General features: G+C 47.3%; 6 protein-coding genes across 6 annotated transcripts; 2 read left to right on the top strand and 4 right to left on the bottom strand.

Moving 5' to 3' along the window:
* Nucleotides 1-939: 939 nt before the first annotated feature.
* On the bottom strand, nt 940-5286 carry TRUGW13939_06878 (uncharacterized protein; the record flags this gene model as incomplete). The annotated part of the gene is made up of 7 exons (XM_035490020.1): nt 940-1331; nt 1394-1509; nt 1574-1584; nt 1644-1847; nt 3024-3161; nt 3484-3782; nt 3840-5286. 7 exons carry the CDS (start codon nt 5284-5286, stop codon nt 940-942), a joined length of 2607 nt encoding a protein of 868 aa, XP_035345913.1.
* A 1536-nt stretch (nt 5287-6822) lies between these two features.
* On the top strand, nt 6823-7613 carry TRUGW13939_06877 (uncharacterized protein; the record flags this gene model as incomplete). The annotated part of the gene is made up of 2 exons (XM_035490019.1): nt 6823-6877; nt 6931-7613. The coding sequence occupies 2 exons, from the start codon at nt 6823-6825 to the stop codon at nt 7611-7613; spliced, it is 738 nt and encodes a 245-aa protein (XP_035345912.1).
* A 511-nt stretch (nt 7614-8124) lies between these two features.
* Nucleotides 8125-9416, top strand: TRUGW13939_06876 (uncharacterized protein; the record flags this gene model as incomplete). The annotated part of the gene is made up of 2 exons (XM_035490018.1): nt 8125-8193; nt 8283-9416. 2 exons carry the CDS (start codon nt 8125-8127, stop codon nt 9414-9416), a joined length of 1203 nt encoding a protein of 400 aa, XP_035345911.1.
* Nucleotides 9417-9532: 116 nt separating this feature from the next.
* Nucleotides 9533-9880, bottom strand: TRUGW13939_06875 (uncharacterized protein; the record flags this gene model as incomplete). Its single annotated transcript, XM_035490017.1, has 2 exons — nt 9533-9572; nt 9636-9880. The coding sequence occupies 2 exons, from the start codon at nt 9878-9880 to the stop codon at nt 9533-9535; spliced, it is 285 nt and encodes a 94-aa protein (XP_035345910.1).
* Nucleotides 9881-10987: 1107 nt separating this feature from the next.
* TRUGW13939_06874 (uncharacterized protein) lies at nt 10988-11692 on the bottom strand (the record flags this gene model as incomplete). The annotated part of the gene is made up of 1 exon (XM_035490016.1): nt 10988-11692. One exon carries the CDS (start codon nt 11690-11692, stop codon nt 10988-10990), a length of 705 nt encoding a protein of 234 aa, XP_035345909.1.
* Nucleotides 11693-13411: 1719 nt separating this feature from the next.
* On the bottom strand, nt 13412-14930 carry TRUGW13939_06873 (uncharacterized protein; the record flags this gene model as incomplete). Its single annotated transcript, XM_035490015.1, has 4 exons — nt 13412-13903; nt 13972-14302; nt 14365-14669; nt 14736-14930. The coding sequence occupies 4 exons, from the start codon at nt 14928-14930 to the stop codon at nt 13412-13414; spliced, it is 1323 nt and encodes a 440-aa protein (XP_035345908.1).
* Nucleotides 14931-17557: the final 2627 nt, after the last annotated feature.

Genomic DNA, 17557 nt, shown 5'->3' with positions numbered 1-17557 from the left:
GCGGGCAAGTGAACTTTAAATGGGGTGACCCCGTCCGGCCGTTCCGTTTGATATTTGGTTTTGATAAACTCATATGAGTGGAATGTCGGCATTCTCTCCGTGCAACCAAACGCAGGCCCGGACAATTAACGGCTCAACCAACATAAGTGCTAAAGCTCTTAAAGGCCATGAATCCTGTGAGAACGACTCGGTATTTATTAATAATATCAAATTGAGGAATTTGGGAGGCGTGTAAGATTCCGAGCCATACGACTAGGTGCTGCTAGAGTTTTTTCTTTAAAGATATAGTTTTAATTTTGCATTTTTGTTTTGCATTTTTGTAGGTTGGTCAATCATTACTGATACAAAGGATACATCGCAATATAATATGTGATGTCACAATTGTTCTACTTATTTGCGTATCAAAGCCTTAGATTGTAGCCAAGGCAGGGCAAGACCGGGGTGTGCCAGCTTGACATCTGGAACCATACAGTAGTCATTTAAATATATTTGATGTCACCCCTTCTAGGTGTTTGCGAAGGAAGTAATATTGAATTTTATGTTCAGAAGTCCGGAAGCGGCTACTTCAGCGTCGGTTGTCTCGCCAATATCAACTTGCAAGATGCTTTATCACGTATAACTTTGTCTTTCGTTCAATCTTGTTTTCGAAAGTGGAGACGGTTAGTCTGTTAGTTCCTGCAAATCTACGGAGTACTGTCGATCGAGGAGAGGTCTTTACTAGCGCGCTCGGCATCTTTTAACCAGTATTTGCAAGCTATGTGACTCGTGTTAGCCCTGCTTCGAATGATTTACTTTAGTTTTCTAACATTGAATTCATTTCAGCGTATCCGGTGGTCAGAACCACCCTTGTAAACTGCCCGAAACTCTCAGAAACAAGGAAATATCGAATTTCCCAGTGTCCGCCCAATAGTAGTCACCAGATACCCTTCAGTCACACTCTCAGTCCCAGTTCCACAAGGGGGTCATTTTGAAGTACGCGAGACTTCCGTTATTGAATGCCACGCACTGGTTATCGTTCGAAGAAGCTGTCCACGATGGAGTTCCCGAGCAGTCTGACGCGTTGTATCCTTCAATCGACCAGCCTGGGTTGGTGGTTATCTGGATAGAGTCAAAGGGCGTGGCGCGTCCAGTGGCGTAAGTAAAGGACCAGCAATCTTCAGGGCCAGTGGTAGGCCATGCAATTCCGTTCTCACAGTTAGTATTATCCGAGGAGAATGTAATGTCCAGGGAAGGGTCTGCGGGAACAGGGACAGTAGACGAGCTGGTGGGCGTGTCCGGACTGCCATCCAAGTCGGAAAGCAAGTGGCCATTGTAGTTTGCGATGTGTTCCTCTGTATTTCAACACACACTGTGGTCAGAAAGAGATAGTTAGAATCTTTGGAGTAAACCGTACCAAGGTCCAGGGTTGAGTTGCCGCTTTGGTTTCTGAAAGTGCCCTGGCAATAAGCCTCAAGAGTACTACCGCTATTAAGCAAGGCGTAGTCGGAGCAGTAATACTCAAAATTGCCACTGCATCGAACGATATTGTTAGTTTGCTTTCCTTCATTTCCATGGCATTGTAGGGCCAACGTACTCGTCTTTCCACTATTGTTACCGTCTTGTTAGCTGTGGCGATTACTTATTCGGAAGTAGGGGAAACGTACGGCCAACTTTCCTTGATCATTCTCAATCCACAGGGGCAAGTATACGGTACTGTTTACCGAGGCACCAGAGTCATCCGGGCAAGTTGCATGGAGCCAAAAATGGCTGTCCAGGCTGATGTCGCTGCAAACAGAGGAAAATCCAGATGCCCTTGCCACCGGAGTAGCTTGTGCCCGGGAGCCTGCAAGGGCGAGCAGGGTAAACATCTTGGTTTTAGACATCTTGTTCAGGTGTTTTATTCAAATAGTCGACGCTGTGCCGTCAGTGGTGAATATTCGCAGTCAGTCAACGTGAGATGTGTTGTTTGCTTTATAGGTGGCACGCATCTCACATAAAATCAAAACAAGCCTCTATATTGACAGCACAAAGCTTACTAAAACAATGTTACTTTTTTGTTTCAATAATAATGTCTGGCCCTAGATCCTGGCGACGGTGATTGGTCTTTGGGAGAAATAAAAGCAGCGAGATTCGCCCTTAACAAAGCCGGTGGTTTTCGGCTGACGCCGCATGTAACGGTAGCTAGACCGGTCTCAGCCAGGGTGGGCAGCTTGGCCTAAAAAGAGTAAACCCGATTCATGCTTGTGCTCCGTAATGATACTCTAGACGTCTCTTCAGCGATCGGGAAACTGTAAGATAGAGCCTAAAGCCGAAACTAATCGCTCTTGATCAACATCGTTGGCAGGCTACCAGAAGCTAGGGCAATAATTCATTGCATTAGTCATGATTTTAGATACTACTTTAAACCCCCAGTGCTACAGAAGTGGATAAGCGACCGTCGCAGGGCTGCTTACTGATTTTTATAAATCCACATTGATGTGAAGAAATTCAGGGGGGTTTCTCTACGCTAGACAGCTCAAAGTAATTACGTGGCTATACGAAGGCTGACCATCGTTGCCTATGCTAGCACACGTGCCAATCTATACGAGCACCTTTCTTAATAATAATCGTCCCTGTCTGTTTAAGAGTGGCTTGACTCGGTGGTGCGAAATACGTAGAATGGATGGGGAAACTAGTATTTGCCGGTCACACACATAGAGAGGCCCTTGCATGAAGTATGCAACCTTAATGAGTTTAATTATTACAGAGAGTTACACCTTTGCTAACTGTTGACTTCACACGGGTAACCCGGTCTTCTTGGCTACGTGCATTGCGCGTTCATCATTATTGTTTTTGTCTAGTTTCTACAAAAGTCCCCGACAGGCTAACGAAATCGCAAATTAAGATATCACTACTAGTACAAATTTGAATCTTTACGAGGAATTATTCTAGCCCTAGTGCTAGAAAAGTGACAACTGTAATGTTTAGCATCCTCAAATATCCAATGGAACCTCATTCGAGCTATATATAGTATTGGTGGCCCCTATAGCACAATAGCAACTAACCTCAAATAGAAACGCTTGAAGAAACAAGAAATTCCTCATACATGCACCGTACAGTCTCTTAGCAATTCGTGGCGGTCCAAAAATGTTGACACTACATGTGGTCTCGGAGTCTTGTCGTTTCTCAAAATCCTGAAGAGCCTAATGAGGATTGGATAAAAGCATATCAAATCCTACTTCGACAAAGTAAAATAAAAGCCCGTGGTCAACCGATTTACAGATGAAAAAATAAGATAAAAATGGTATATATCTGACGCCATTGATAGTACTAACATTGAATTATCTTCTCATAAGGCAACCTAAAACGAAGTAGATAAATTCCAAGTATTATCATTGTTATATTATATGTTCAACGTATTAAAACAATATGTGACAAGTATCAAAAACACGACTAAAAAGCACAGTGAAAATAACACCAATTAAAGAAACAAGGAGAAGAATTAATCTAAAGGAAAAATGGTACTAGAAGGAGCCCAATAACCACACCAGCCAAGCCAGTGGAAATAGCCTTCTTCGACATGACGGCATTGCTAGAGAACTGGGCAGGCGATTGCTTTGGACTAGGAGCACCAGTGGTTTTCTGTGTTGGCTGGGTTGGCTGGGCTGGCTGTGGCGGCGACTGCTTTGTCATAGAAGCTTTTGAGGGCAATGGAGAGCGCGATGGAGCTGCAACGCTTGAGCTGTGAGGTTTTTCGAATTCTCTAGATCCAGGCTTTCCACCTGAAGGTGCGCCTGGTCCGGGTGCCGATTTTCCCGAGGATGCTTATCACAGTTAGCGACATACTTAGTCAGTGTATCAAGGCTGAGTACAACACATACCGAGTCCCAAAACAGGCAGCGACGAATGGGGATTGTGCGGAGGCTCCGGGTGTTCTTCTGGGCATGGGGGCTCGCCCTCTGGCATGGCATGAGGAGGCATAGGATGATCACCATGGTCCTCTGCTAGCTCGCCAATGGGGTGAGGGTTGTGTTGCTCAGGAATACCAACGTGGAAGGGAGGCGATCCACTGCCTTGCTCTCTTGGACCTGCGGGAGAACCGGAGGGCTCTTCACCGAAAGGTGGTCGACCATGCTCCGCCGCATAGGGACACGGTGGTCCTCCTTGATGATCACCAAGTTCTGCAGGATGGCCTTCTGGTTGAGATGGAGGAGGCCCACCATAAGAATGAGGTGGCTGTCCTTCTGGATGAGGTTGTTGTTCCTCTGGTTGAGGCAAGTGAGGAGTTTTCCCCGGCGGTCCACCAGGCCCAGGGTGAGGGGGTTGTCCTTCTGAACCAGATGGGTGAGGAGTTTCTCCAAGGTCTGTCTGAGGGGGAGGGGCTCCACCAGAATGAGGCGATTGTCCTTCAGGGTGCGGTTGTTGCCACTCTGGCTGGAGTGAATGAGGGGGTTCTCCCGGTGGTCCTCCTGGTGGCCCATCGGGGCCAGGATGAGGCGGCTGTCCTTCTGGACCAGATGGGTGAGGTGGTTCTCCAGAGCCTTCTTGGAAGGGAGGTGGAGGCCCACCATAGGCATGCTTTGGACCTGGGCCTTCAGTATCGCCAGTTGGCTCTTTAGGGTGGGCGTCTTCGCTGGGCTTGGCTGGTTCCGTGGGGATAGCATGTGGAGGACCTGGAGGCGGACCATATGAACCAAAAGATGACTCAGGGTGGTCAAAAGGTGGATGGCCACCAGCTTCAACACCTTGAGAAGGCTGGGGAGGTGCTCCGTTGCTTGGGTGTGGTCGTGGGGTTTGAGTGAACGTGGACAGTGGCCGAATTGGTTCACCAGATGGACGCGGGGGCGGTCTAATGTGCGAAGACCCCGGTGCCGGTGGTGCATGGCCAGAAGTGTCCGCTGGATAAGACGAATCTACCACCTGAGGCGCTTGTGTTGGCACTGACCCGAAGGGAGGAACAGGACCATCACTACTGGGCTGTGTGATGGAATTGAATGATGCTGGCGTTGGATAATGTGGTTGTTGTTGTTCGGGGAAAGGGCCAGCTCCGGGAGCACCAGTAGCAGCAGCTTGAAGTGGTGCTGACATTGTGAATTCTGGCGGAGGGAAGAAGCCGGACTCTCCATGTTCATGTTCGCCGATTGAGTATCCGGGGAAATGATGCTCTGCATTGGATGGAGCAGAGCCTGGTGGTCCCCAGGGTGCAGACGGAGGAAGCAACTCAGGGTCTGCCTGATGGTCATGACCAGCCTCTGGATCTTCTCGTGGGACGACAGCAGAGAGGGCTGAGCTAGCGAAGACCAGCAAGGTAAGCTTGGAGTTCACCATGTTTTGCTATCCAGTGTGTATAGGGTTGTGTATGTATTTTTGAATAAATGAATAACCATTGATGAGCAAGATAGACGATGTTGGTGAAGACTGTTAATGATTTATTTTGAACAAAACGAGATTCACGGAGGGTTTATATAGCTTGTGTCCATCATGACAGAAACAGCCATCAAGAATGAGATATGCAGGTTTCGAAATTATGATGGCGCAGGAGATGTGTTCAGGAAGCGCCACTGGTCTCTCTTGTCTAAAAGCGGAAGCATTGGGCTGTGATGAATCTTCCGTTTTAGGAAGTTAGTTTTGCCCTCATCACTGAGGACGGAGGCCGCAACGTCATAATAAAACATATTGTATTGGTAAGGTTGACTCTACGGACGCATTTAATTCAATCGCGCGAAGGTCGTGTCATGTTATAATTGACGAGAATTAGAGATACGCGTGCGTTTCTTAGAGCAGTTCTTATTTAAAAGTACGGATTATGTGCTCTAAGCAATGTAATTGATTGTTCTAGTTGGGGGAAGCTATGACCTTTGGAAAACGTGGCGTAAACACAATCACCTCCAATTTTTCTTCTCGAAACAGGAGCATGTCAGTGTGGGGAGATGTTTGACATCGGCAGCTGCCGGCGCGAAGGGGCTGGAATGTCCAAATTCGGAAATATGATAACATCGCGTCTATCAAGGGTTAAATTATTGGCGAGACACTCGCCACCCGGTAAAATGGCAGTTTTTTGAACATTAATCGAAAACGAACTAGTACATATTAAAGCTTAAAAGTGCTGGCTTGTAGGGGTATTTGTATTGACACTATCATTGCTGATCAGTTAACCGGCGGCTCCCCTGTGCCTATGAGAGCTGCAAGTCTATAACTGAAGTTCTGTCAGGGCTTCGGCTAGGGGCCACACATGCCCAACTGTGGCTTCTGGTCACGAAATATAAAAGAATGCAGGATTACTTACCCGCGTGGACCACGGTCCCTTGCTGGCGGCCGCTGGCTGGTATGTAGTCTATCCAGGGCTACCAATGGGGAAGCGTCGAAAGGTGAACAAGTATGCGGGGACGGGGCTAGCCTTGGTACGATGGAAAATTAACTCTGAAGGTAGGCAGATTAGTCACTTATCTTCTAGTGTGAGAAAAGGTTTTTAGCTGCCTTATAATATTAGTGGCGGCAATCCTACAGAATAAGGTGTTTCCAGGCTTCCCCAAAGGATTCAGGATCCTGCGTCCCGGCCAATTAGAAGGCTGCAGAGCTACAGACCGTTGCGGCAATACTAAATAAACTAGGCCTATAGAATACTAGTAGCATGCCTCACATTAAAATATAACCCGTGGACATCCTACGGATAGTCTGCATAGACGGTCAGCGAGGACCGGCGGATTGTTGTCCCGTGTCTAGAACAGGCAGGTGGAGAAAGTTTCGACCCCTCATATCACTCAAAGCTTACTACGTAGTACGTACTCCTTTCTAGTTGCTGCAACCAGACCTTATTGACTATAATAACGACGATATCTCTGTATAGAACCTTAACTCGACGATATGCCCCATCCGGGAACGAGAGTGGTGCGAGGGAAAAAGACCTTTGTTCCCCTTGGTTCGCCAGCCGTCTCCAAAAATCAAGGGTTGTGTGGGCTAACATTCCAGCAGAGAACAACCCAGAGGTTTTCCGGCGGCTGGCCAGCAACATGGGCCTGTCCCCTCGCCTAGACTTCTTTGACGTGCTGGACGTCAACGACCCCGAGTTGCTAGCGTTTATCCCACGCCCCGTCCATGCAATTATTTTCCTATGCCCTGAAGACGTCTATCATGCAACACGTGACGAAACTGAGGAACAAATGGAAGAATATCAGGGCTGTGGCTCGGCCGAGCCGGTTATGTGGTTCAAACAGACAATCGGCCATGCATGCGGGTTGATGGCGTTCCTTCACAGCCTTATGAATAATGGTGCTGGAAGGAGCTGCATCCCGCCAGGATCACAACTTGATAGGATCCTCCAGTCGTCCATTCCACTTCTCCCGGAAGCTCGGGCAGACTTGCTATACGAGTCTGATTTCCTTGAGATGGCACACATGAATGCTGCCGGTATCGGTGACTCAGCAGCACCACTGCCTGAAGACCCAAACTATTTCCACTTCATGGCGTTTGTCAAGGCAGATGACGGCCATCTCTGGGAACTCAACGGCGGCTTGCCTGGGCCCATCGATCATGGCCTTCTGGAACCAGACGAAGATGCCCTTAGTCCAAGAGCGCTGGACAGGACAGTGCGCCAGTTTATTAGCGGACATGTTCCGGATATTAGACATAGCATCGTCGCACTTGGGCCAGCTTAAGGGTCCAACATTAATATCATCTGTTACTGCTACCTCCACGCCGATACATCCGGAGCCTAATGCGTGACCCTGCGACAGCGCTAGCTGCACCCGAGCCCTGGGACAATCCTGCTATGATCCATGGTCAAGTTAAATATAGAGTGGCCCCACATTATCTAATATAATTGGCTTAAATCTTAATCTGAGTCCCCGGCTGACCTGGGGCCGTTTAAAGGCTGGCAATTCTTATTGGTGGAAAAGGCGGCATTGACTGCATATGGGGCAGCGTCCTCTAAAGACAGCCAATGGCAACAGCATTATAATTAAGGCTCACCCCACAGTGGGTCCTCTACTACACTCGGACTAGCGCATCCCCAACATGATGCCCTTTTTAGTGCACTAGCAAAGCACGACGACCTGCCCCAAGGCAACACGGAAACGAAACCTGTATTATTAATTGCGGTCTGTCCCCGCCAGTCTGCAATTTCGTTCTTTTGTTTAGAGATACCGGGCGCGCAGCTCAGCGGACGAGATGCCTTCGCGGCGGTTCCATGCAAAGTCGCGCAATGGCTGCTTCCGATGCAAGACGCGAAAGGTTAAGGTGGGTTCGGCGTCGTCGCCCCCCCCCCCCCCCGATTAGTCAACCCTGATAGCACCGTTGCGGAGAAGAGCGTTCTGACGGCTTTACAGTGCGATATCCAAAAACCGGCCTGTGGCCATTGCTCGCGGAGGAACGAGGAGTGCGTCTTTCCAAAAGAGCCGCCGCGGCGGAGTAGCGACCTTTTGAGCGACGACATCAGCGAAAATGATATCAGCGCCGCTTTCACCGAGTCGCATTTGAATGACTGGGCTCCTCTGATGACAGTTCACCCATCGAATCCAGACCAGTTGCTTCTCCAGAACTTTTCGTCGCGGGTGACCCGGATCATGTCTCACAGTCACGGCCTCCAGGAAGTATGGGCTCTCAAAATTACCCAGGATGCCTATAGCCACGCGCATCTGATGCACGGCATGCTTGCTGTCTCGGCACTTCACCATGCGCAGACATCTACGACATCCAAGGCCGAAGCCGACTACTATCAAGAGTTGGCAATCGATCATCACAACTACTGCGTGTCGCTCTTCCGGCCTGTGGTTACAGAAATCAATGCGCAGAATTTCGACCCGCTCTATGCCAGCTCTATGCTAATCCTTATGTTTAATGCGGTTTTTCTTGGGTCTTCAGAGAACAGTTCATATTCTACTCTAGCCAGCGACATAGCCTCACTTTCCCAATTGGCAAAGGGCGTCACAGCCATGAGAGCTCGGGCTGGTAACAATTCGAGACTGTATCAACATTATCGTGACCTCAACGGTTCGCCCCCACCACCACTACCTGAAGGAATCAACCGAGTCATATTAGCCATTGAAAAGGCGGTCGACTGTCTACCAGACTTTGGACATGGAAGCGACAAAAAGCCCGTGTACCTGAAAACCATTGCCCTGCTGCGGTACACTTTTTACGGATTTGTTCTCAACATCGAGCACCCAGCCCTATTATTTGTGTGGATTGCTATGGCGGATGCTAGATATCTCGACCTGTTGATGGCACACGACCTTATGGCTTTGCGCATTCTTGCTCACTTTGGAATTTGCTTGTTACAAATACCAAGCGAATGGTGTGTGAATAACTTGGGCAAGAATATCGTCAATGGGGTGAGGCGCATATTCGAGCCGAAAATGGCTTGGGATGCCCAACACAGACCGCGGGCAGCTCCAACGGGGCTAAGCCAAAAGAACACGATCGTACTTCCCATTCATCGTCGAAATGACTCGCCGTCTTGAAAGGTGTCTACGAGACTTTTTGATATGGCAATCCAAACTTTATTTAACTACCAAGACGAAACTAGAACACCCGGTGAATGCATTTCTCCCTTTACCGAGTCATTAAACCACGGTCCCTATTTATTCCCGCCGTCGGTTCTGGGCAACCCGACATACCTAGGTTTGTTTAACGATCAGCATGACCACAGTAGCATACACTCGACACGTCACATACATTACGGATTTGTCCGCTCGGTCTCGGTGTTTGAAGCTCTCGCTGCGTCAACTGACTGCCAGTACATTGCTGTCTGGTTTCTCGCCCGGACCTGTCGCATGTACTGCTCCTGCGCACGGCCCATTGGACGGAGTTTTTCCTCTTCAATACGGCCAAACATCTTGGCGATGCTAAATCCGATGGTGACGGCTGCGCCGGCGCCGACGACAGTGATAAGAACGACGAGACTCGGGCTGATAGTTGACGACATGGTTGGTATATATACTGGATATATACACTATGAGCCACGAAGCAGCAAACTAAATACTTTTGTATTATAGATTGGTTTGAGTCTTGAAAATGGAAAATATGCAACATTGAACATTTGAAGGATAAAGGAAGAAGAAACGAAGACTGTGGCTATTTATGGCACCAATCTCCAATCCGTCTTTTTTTCTCCCCTGTGGAAATTAGACCGGCCTTTGCTTACCGGCATCGCCTTGATTTGTTGATTCCGTGCTGAGCCATCAACTACTGCTCTATCCATCCAGAAAACAAGCATAGTGTATTACTGGCAATAGAATGGCTGATAGAGGAGTTTGGAGATCCACTCCTTGCGCTATCGTAAACCATTCCAAAAACGGGATAGTCATCGTTGCTCTCTATGTCTCTGTCATTGTCTTTTGCTTTCTCTTTCGCTTTCGTGTTGGAGGATTTCTAGTTTATAATCATGATACCCCCTGTTATAAGTGGCCAATCGAGTCACAGGAGCCTTGCCTAAAGCATTGTTGCGCCACGCTACTAGGCACTAGACTTTGGGCACTATCTAAGATTTGGTGTGTAGAAGCAGCTAGTGAAATAAGCATATAAACACAAAAACACAATGTTTCAGATAAAGAGAGTGGACAAGAAGTGCTATGATATGTACGTCTCCGTAAATCTCTCAGGCCTGGGGCTGGTGTTGATATCTGGAGACCTGACGTAAGCATCAGTTGTTTTCTGTCGAAACCTATGCAGGCATCTGGGAGATAGAAATTTAATACGGTGATGTTAGTTAGCAGCAGGTTAGTGTATAGTCTACTTTGATCCCTGGATCTTAGATGCATTCAAGATACGCATCACCTGTTAAACACAAAACATGGTCCCACACAAGCACTGTAATCTAGAACATTGATAATGAGCTATCGCAAAGCTATATGAAACAAAATATTGTAGACAATGGCAGTTCTTGATATTTTCAAGTAATTGACACATATATCGCTAATCAAGTCTACATTACATCACTGCCGTAGGACTAAGTTATAGATAATAGTTCAAATGTGTGATTATAGTCAAGTTTATTGCTAAGTTGTACGCTCGAGGTGTATCTAATTAGCTGTTACTCTGCAGACTCTCTCTTGGCTAACAGAGTTGCTTGGTCATTCAAAAATTTCTCCATCAGAGCACCACCCTCCGTACCCTCGCCACTTCTCAGTAAATATTTCTCGTTTCCAGCGGAGTACTCAACACTACCAATATGCGGGGCCATGGCAATACGCCAGGCCAGTAGATACCCCGCGATATTCCAAGAAACCTCGTCAGTGGCATCGACGAAGACGTGGGCAGAGTAATCCCCAGGGATATCACATCGAGTTTTGAAATTGCTTGTGTACGTGTCTACCCATGCATCATAGTGCTGAAAAACCGCTGGCGGAAGATCTGATAAGGCTTCTTCTGCCTCAACATATGTGTTGTCCTCGGAATAGTCGGGGTCATTCGTGTTTCGCCAGAGAAAGTCGGTACCGTAGTCGGCGAAGATGCGGTAATGCTGTTGTGATTCTGCAGAGATAGGCTGTTTGTCTGTCGTTGTTTCGAGGGAGGGAATCTCAAATGTGGTAGAAATCGTTTCGTCTGGGTGATTTTTGACTTCTAAATTGAAATCAAATGCTGTTCCAATGAATGTAGTATCTGAATCCGTTCGCTCATCATGCTTCTCTGAAAGTATGCGCCATGCATCCCCTAAATTTCGGACACTTCTGATGTATCGTTGGGACTGAGACTGCGTACAAAAGATAGCCAGGGGTCTGAGGACACCAGGCGCCATTTTAAATTTGTGAACCTTTTGTTTTTTGGGCGTAGAAGTGCTGGGTTGCGAAGAAGCTGTATGTTGAGCATGAGCTGGGTTAAAAAAATATCGACTTAGTTGACATTGAGATTACGGTGTTGCTTTATCAAAACTACCCCGCTTTTCCGCCTTCTTATGACTTGGACCAAACTCTTCCGAAATGGAACAAAAATCGACGGAAATTTAGGAAAAGCAAGGCGCGGAATCAGGCTGTTATTTTGGGCTTTCTCGAGAACCTATCATCCATGTAGTGGAGTCGTTTTGAGTTGAGTGGGCGCTTACCTCCAGAATGGAACATCTCCAGCGCCAAATTTGGACTGTGTTGTAAATGCTTCTATTCTTGGATGTCGCTGCAAATATTAATGGCATTGCTCTGAAGTGAAGCTAGAACAATTCGTCGTTTCACGACGTTATACCCATGTAGCTTTCTTTTTTTTTTTTTTGACATATCGACATTTATGGCTTGAAATAGTGTAAATCATTGGATGAGAATGATTCCTTCCTAACGTCCCAGCGCCATTTTTAAGTCTCCCCTCTAGACAGTATCTTAGAGCCAAGATAAATAAAGCAATCACGTCCCCTCTCAATTACACAGAGTTTCTTAGAAAAGAAAGACTGCAAGAAATATTCATCAAAAGACAACTCTCGAGTTATCAATTGATATTCTTATATTATCTTATTTCACCCGAGATTGAAGTCCATCCAACAACATTTGAAGCCCCTTCACCCCAAATCCTGACAACCAAGATGCTTTCAAGATCATCCTCTCAAGGTTCCGAGATTTCCGAGCTTCCTCTTCCTGAAACATGAAGGGCTCTGCTCCGAGATCTTCTCAAGAAGGGAACTAAGATCTCGCTTCAAGATGTTTCTTCTATGGAAAGCCACTAGCTGTTGCAGTCTAGGTTGGCAGCAATGGGTTCGTCGTGTCCATGAATAAGCATAGTTTGGAGGAGTTGACAAAGAAAAACCCATGACATGGTTCTGTTCAAGAACTCATTGAACTTCAAAGATCCCACAGCTGGCCTGTTGTTTAAGGATGATAGTTCGTATTCCTCAGTCAAACAGGATAGGTTCACCAGGTACCACTATTTGAAAATATGGCATCACTATTCTTGTTTATAGTCGTTGAGTTTATTTACTATCTTTAGTCACTAGCTGGTTCTAGTGGATGAATATTGTATAGTGTTGATCCCTCTTTCTTTCTGTTCTATCTGGCATATACAGCGCTTCAATGTTTAATTGTATATAACATTCAACACTAAAGTTAATAAAAGTTATTTGCATTGCGTGGAGTGCCTTGGTATAACATTGAAGCCCAATTAACATAATAATTGATGAGACATGTGGTAAATATTACATACATGTAGTGGAGTGACGATCTTGTACTTAAGTCTCATGTCAGTTCTCCAGTAGCAAGTAGCGGGAATTTCGAGGTTTTAAGCGAGGACAGAAAAGGGCAATAACGATTCTTTGCTACTAAGCCTATTTTATTTTAATATCTGAAACCGCTACGGCAAAGTCGGACATCTCTCTAACTAACCGTAATCTTTAGTTAAGACAGAATTCGAACGATTAACATCATCGAAAAGACGGTTAACACGACAACTTGCAGTGAATATCGCAGTGTTTATAGAGTTCATAATCCATTGATGTCGCTAGTGCTAAGAAAACAGGGTATAAATTGATACAAAAAAAAGTTTATCGACCATTGCCCGAAGCATCGCTCTCATAGAACCTCGTCAACTTTTCCTCGTCGTCCACCACATTCAGTCTATCCGAACTCTTCTTGAGCCCGACACCCTCTCTACCAAGTTGGCTGCGACTAGAAAACGGGCTTTTCGGCCACGAGGTGCGATGAGTCGAATCCTGCCGCACCGTCTTGGTCACGTTGATCCCTCTACTACCAGCGTAGACGGGCTCTGGCTCGAGCAACTCAATGTCGTTCGACGTTATGTTGCTGGTGAAATTGGTATCCTTGTGCCATGACTTGTTCCATGATTTGTCGATCGTCGACAGGTGGAATATGCTGCGCGAACGACGTCCGCTACTGCTTTTCCGGCTTCGGCTTCGCTCCGACGTGTTAGGCGTGAGGTATTTGTTGTTGAAGAAGTATTTTCGGCGAGTGGATTCGAGAAATGAGGGAATGAAGCGGTTGAGAAAGGGGCGCAAAGCAGGGACTGAGGTGACGATCTAAAAGAACTCCGTTAGCTGATTGGAGTAGAAACGCACGAAGAATGCATCAGATGGTGATAACGTACCAATCCGAGACCGATCTCGACAATTGCCGAAATACATGTCGGCCATCCAGTCCATGAGCGATCCAAATTAGTGACCACCATGCTCCGATGAACGTAATAAGTGCGGAGTGCGCCGGCAACGTTCACGAACACGCCGAGCAAGAAGATGGTCATGATGGCAATGCGCTGTCGGTAGGGTAGATGCAATGTGCCCACCAAGGTTACCGGAATCATCGTTGTTAGTAGGTCGGTGATGGTGTTGGCGATGCTGGCGGCGTATGTGAGCTCGTGGCTGTTGATGCTGCACGTGTGAGGATACTTGGGTAGGATGTCAAATAGGGCTTTGAGCGGGCTGTCAAGGTCATTGTTAGCATATCCAAACATAGGGTAAATATGAATTGTGAGGAAACGAACCGGCATTGCACAAGCAACAGGATGATATATATCGACGCAAATACGACGATAAGGCTCATGACAAACACAATGGCAGTGTCGTGGAAGCCCCAGCTGATTTTGCGGCCGTCGCCGATGATGCGTCGACAAAACCAGAGCAGCGATAGCTTTGTTAGGGATGATGCTAACGCAAAGGTGACTTGAAAGATCAGGCTGTATATGTTGGCCGTTGGCATTTTGTCAAAGGGAAGATCCCAGATGTGGATGTTGAAGCCATACGACCGCGATGCGATTGACAGGCAGATGTACATTGCTACCGACCAAACCTTTATCCCACGTCAGTATACCCGGCCAAGGTGCTGGAGAGAGAAAGACCAAGAACGAGTACTCACCCAGGCAAAGAAGATGAGAACATCGTCCGCGCCCAGCGTCCGAGTGATCCAACCTCTTGTGTAGAGGCGCAATGCGGTTGCGATTGTTCCGACAGCACCAAAGACAGCGCTCGCGATGACCATGCCATCACCGCGACTGACCGGGTGGTCGTAGTTGGGCGTTGGCCACGAGGCCACGATCTGGAGAAAATCCATTTAGGAATTCACGCACTGCTCTCTTCCTTGCCAGAAGTCAGGACGACGGGTTGAGCACCATCGCAGGACAGCTGTCTCAAGATCGAGTAAGAACCAAAAGGCACGGTTATCGCCGACGGATTAAGCCTTTGAAATGGTTTAAATTACAGAGAGTAGCAGTGCTCACTGCCAGCCACGCCGTCGGAGGATTCTGAGCGGGGAACTAATTGACTGATTTAATGACAATATCGCCAAAAGCCGCCACAACGTGGGAAAGGCAAGGGACATCCTTGTGCCCGTGCGAGGGGAAGAATCTGAGGAACACGGCAGATGGGGCCAGCAGTAGTGCTAGGCTGTCTTGCGTATAGTGAAACGTATGGCAGAGGGCGCCATTTCGTCGCTACTCGAAGCCCTAAACTGATTGTAGATAAGCCGCTGGGGCCGAAGGGTCGCAGCTGGGCTCTAGCTTCGTTTCGCCAGCAATCAGTCTGTTGGAACTAGTCACCAGCGTGGTTTGACGTCAAGGGCCTCGAAAAATGTAACCAAAATCTTACTCATAATATTCTGGCCTGCCCGAACAGGCCATTCCCGTGCCATTTTGCGCCGGTTAAAAAGCGCCGGAAGCGAACGCAGTTTCTTCTTTCTGTCTTTCCACGGGCAGCAAACAGCATACTACATAGGTTACCTCGTACATTCTTAATTGATACATTATTGCGCTTGGGAAGCTCGTTAGTTGCGCCATTGCTCGATTGCCGAGGGTGTCTGGCATCAGCAATGTGGCCGACCAACCACCCAGCCGGAGATGACATGGATCGTCAGCGTTGGCCAAGCCTCTTGTTCCTATACGTGTTACTATTTACGAGCTATTTATGGAGTACTATGATGCCGTAGATCGTGTCTAAGCCGTTCGCGAACACCATGCTTTTAATATTGTCTACTCCCATCTAGGTCGCCATGTGGCCATGTCGGTACACGACTCACTGCCGACTCTGAAGATGCATGCGAGTATGATCCGTGCTCGTTCTAAATGCTCCTTCAAACACGCCGTCGCGGTAGAACATACTAAATCACACTCAGAAGCCTCGCCCACGTGTTGATGACTGCTTTTTTCCCGCCATCTCGTGGCCCCCATGGTCTCGGCCAGTCACGCGTTGCCGGGATGATCCTGAGCCCCTCCTCAAAGTAACCCTCTAGTTTCATCCAGATCCTGGAATTCGGCTGGACGCGACTTGAGACGTTCGTTGGCACGTCTGGCAGATTCGTCGATTGAGTGCATTCATGTACCAAGTGTGAAGACTGTGAGACTGTGAAAGACTGCGGAAAGGGTCTTTGGTTATGTGTCGATCCTCTAGTGCTGCCCGAAAAGAGTCATAACGCCGGACGATGGTGACATTAGGCACATGCTGATCGCATCCTTCTACTGATACGATGTCGATCCGCTCACCGATAAATCGTTCGTGCTTTCAGGAGCGGGCCTGTTCGGTCGATAAGAGTTTGAAGTATTCTTTAAGATCTGTCGAAGTGACATGTGCAACCAACCCTATCGAGAAAAAAAACTAGTATTACGAGTCAGTGTAGTCGCCGATAATATTCTAACTTTGTTGAATAATTTTGACATGGATAATATTCAGAGGTTTATGTGAATTTCCAGGCCAATTCAATACGCAACCGCCGTTCTGATCTACTACGAAACAAACATGCCTTGAAATCTATGTTCAACATACTAGACATATAACGTCATTTTTTTTGGCTAGATTCCTAAAATAATGTCGAGATTGTATTCGCAATGTGCTTAGTTTTTATTGGCATCGATCAACTAGTTGATGGTAGTTAATGGTAATCAATTACTAGATCACTAAAGTATTGGTTTCTCTGTATCTGAGGCTCGGGAGAGTAAGAAGTGAGGCCTGGTCAGTACAATGAGCGCATCACTTTAGCCTTTTCCCCTCGGTCTCTCGTCCAGGGACTCTACTCAAAGCTGAAACTGGTACCACCGCTTAGGGAGGTTCGTCTCACCTCACTTTCTACGACAACCACTTTTCTCAACCAATCTCCACTGACACTTCTATACCTATTGCTTCACGCAAGGCATCCGCTGAAATTGACGGCTTCAAGACGTCACTCACTCATCTGAGCGCCTACATACGATGCCAACCGACATAAAAAGGCATCTCCTACCGCTTCATAACTTCATCCTTCTCTCACCGGTGTATCTACTCAAAGAAGCTTCTACTGGTTCCCTCGGTTGAACTCACTAGAACAGCTTCCCAATCAGACGCCTTTACGTCATGAAATGAACTTGGCATACTGGTGAATTGGCTGCCTTCACTTCAGTGCTCTCTTATCTGCATGAACCACTCTTGCAGGAAATCCATCACTTCGCAAACATGGATCCCTCTAAAGTCTTTGCCGATCGGATGTTCGCAGGCATCTTCTCCAGAACCCCAACGTACGCTGGTACTCTCGTTCTACTTTCATATTTCATTAAGACTGATATATTATCATTTAGCCTGTGGAAACGCTTTGCATTAACCTCGTTATAAACCCAGAAGTCTTGGAAGATCTGGTTTGCTATTTCTATACTGGAGACTATCTGAGTGAGTGCACAGAAGCATCGCGTTGGCCCTAAAATTGAGACACAGCTGACT

This window comes from Talaromyces rugulosus, chromosome IV (genome assembly GCF_013368755.1).
Source record: "Talaromyces rugulosus chromosome IV, complete sequence".
Taxonomy (NCBI): Eukaryota; Fungi; Ascomycota; class Eurotiomycetes; order Eurotiales; family Trichocomaceae; genus Talaromyces; species Talaromyces rugulosus.
Note: the sequence above shows the minus strand (reverse complement) of the source record. Positions and strands in the feature narration are given on the sequence as shown.